Raw genomic sequence first — 2,185 nt, 5'->3', positions numbered from 1 at the left:
ATGTGGAGTTTAATTAATTTACTCCAACTTAGTATGACGAATATTTTTTGACACACTGTAATTAATGAAATGTTTTGTTATAATTATATAAATTTTAATATTGTTAATATATTTCATATATATAAGTTCAATGTTCAAATTTTCAAGCATCTATATAACCGTCATATTAACAATATAAATTTTCACAATAATTATTTTATATTTATTTATATACTATTGGTGCTCGCAGACAGTTGTAGATTGCCATCTATTGATGTTATGTTATTGAATAAATTGTAGTTAGTGTATTGTGAATTTTATTAAAATTAACTAGTCCTTGCGTATTTTTCCCAACTTTCTTTAAACCTACATGTGTATATTTAACAATATGTAAAACAATTTTTACGTGGATCATTAACACACAAATAGACAAATAAAAGATAAACAGACGGTTTTCCCCTCGACACGATTTCACGTTTTATTATATGTAAAGAAGATCTGTATAGCCTATGTATGAATAAACTTACCCATCAGGAGCTAAAATGAAGAGTGCGCAGAGATATTATTCAAATCTTATTAGGCCTAGAAACAGCGGTAGGTAACTCAGACCCCGACATGTTGGAATAAATATGTTCGGTGCCAAATATAGCAGTATATTAATGAATGGTATATTTTTGTGTACTACTTCTCAATAGGTAGATATTACATAATTTGAGGTCAGAGGTGTTAGAGGGTTTAATGTTAAAATTTGAAATTAACAATATTAACTGCATAATAAAATTACTTTAATCTCTTCTGTAGATCATTCTTTAAAATTCCGGTTTAAGTTGTCTTTTTGTAGAAAATTATGTATTTGCAAATGAGAATTAACGTTGTTACTATCGATACTTACTATATTCTGAGACTTTAATCGCTCCTTTATTTACAAAGTTTAATTATAGATTTATAATAAAATATTAATAAAGAAAAAATAATTTTATTTACGTATCACAAAATATTAACAATAACAAAGCACATCTTTTAATATATTTCTCTAACTCTAATGTTTTTATTTGTCCCCCTTTTTCCAGTCCCAACCTTTGTGTTCTTCATGACCTCCTTTGCTGCCATGGCCTTCATCGTGACCCCAGTGTTCATGATGGCCACCTTCATCGTGGTGACCTTTATGATCATGGTGATGGCGTCCCTCCTCATGGTGGCCCTTTTTGCCTTGTTCGTGCTCATGGAAACCGCCCTCTTTATGTCCCTTGTGGAAGTGCCCGCCCTTCTTATATCCATCTTCATGGTGGTGCCCACCGTAGCCTTCTTCGAAACCGGATTCGCCGTGTTTATCGTGGAAATGTTTGTCTTTCTTGAACTCATCTATTTTGTGTATGCCATGATGTCCTTTTGTCGAGTGTCCTTTGTGAAAGTGTCCCTTTTCTTCAAAGCCGTGGCCTTTATCCCCTTTCTCGCCGTGATGATGCTCATCGTAGTATCCTTCATCGTGATGATGGCCTTTCTTGTGGCCGCCGTGGTCACCATAGTAGCCCTTATGTCCTTCGTGATGGGAGTGTCCTTTCTTAGCATGATCATGTTCGTGGTGTTCTTTGTAACCCTTCTCGCCAAATCCGCCATGTTCGCCATGATGATGTCCATGGTGTTCACCACCGCCACCCTTTTCCCAGTGGTGGGAGCCCGCCGTTTCGAGATCAGCATTCCGTTTGTACCGTGTATCTCTTGCATGGACCGTAGCCACTACCAACAGTAAACACACCACAAGAAAAGCTCTCATCTTCTCCTGTTCTCCTGATTCTGTTGAGCAATGATTGCCAAATGATGCTTGTTACCGATTTCTCTAAGCTTATATAGTTATTGCCAATAATACAGTTGTTTTTAATGTCAGGGTAACTAGTAATGAGGGTCATAGGCGCGTGTCTGACCCGAATTATTTATTGACAATATTATTTAATTATATTTTTCGTATATATATAAAATGATTTGACAGGAAATTTTAACATTTTTACAAATGTGCACTAATTTTCATTGTTATTAATTTCATGTTATGTCTATGTATATCGTGGTTACAAAGATCACTATATTTGAAATTAACACACTATTTTGATTTTATATACTTGTATAAAAATGTAGGTAAAAGATTAAAAAGGAATTGTTGTAATTGGTTATGAATTAAATATACGGATTATGGTAGTGAATTACTATAATA

The 2,185-nt window shown here is 34.0% G+C and overlaps 1 protein-coding gene across 1 annotated transcript; it reads right to left on the bottom strand.

Annotated features, from left to right (window-relative positions):
• Positions 1–1,027: 1,027 nt before the first annotated feature.
• On the bottom strand, positions 1,028–1,771 carry LOC131842062 (histidine-rich glycoprotein-like). The gene has a single exon (XM_059190496.1). The coding sequence runs from the start codon at positions 1,751–1,753 to the stop codon at positions 1,028–1,030; it is 726 nt and encodes a 241-aa protein (XP_059046479.1). The 5' UTR covers positions 1,754–1,771.
• Between the last annotated feature and the right edge of the window lie 414 nt (positions 1,772–2,185).

This window comes from Achroia grisella, unplaced genomic scaffold (assembly GCF_030625045.1).
Source record: "Achroia grisella isolate CSIRO2021 unplaced genomic scaffold, CSIRO_AGI_Agris_v1 utg204, whole genome shotgun sequence".
Taxonomy (NCBI): domain Eukaryota; kingdom Metazoa; phylum Arthropoda; class Insecta; order Lepidoptera; family Pyralidae; genus Achroia; species Achroia grisella.
The sequence above is the reverse complement of the archived record's forward strand: the minus strand, read 5'-3'. Positions and strand labels throughout refer to the sequence as shown.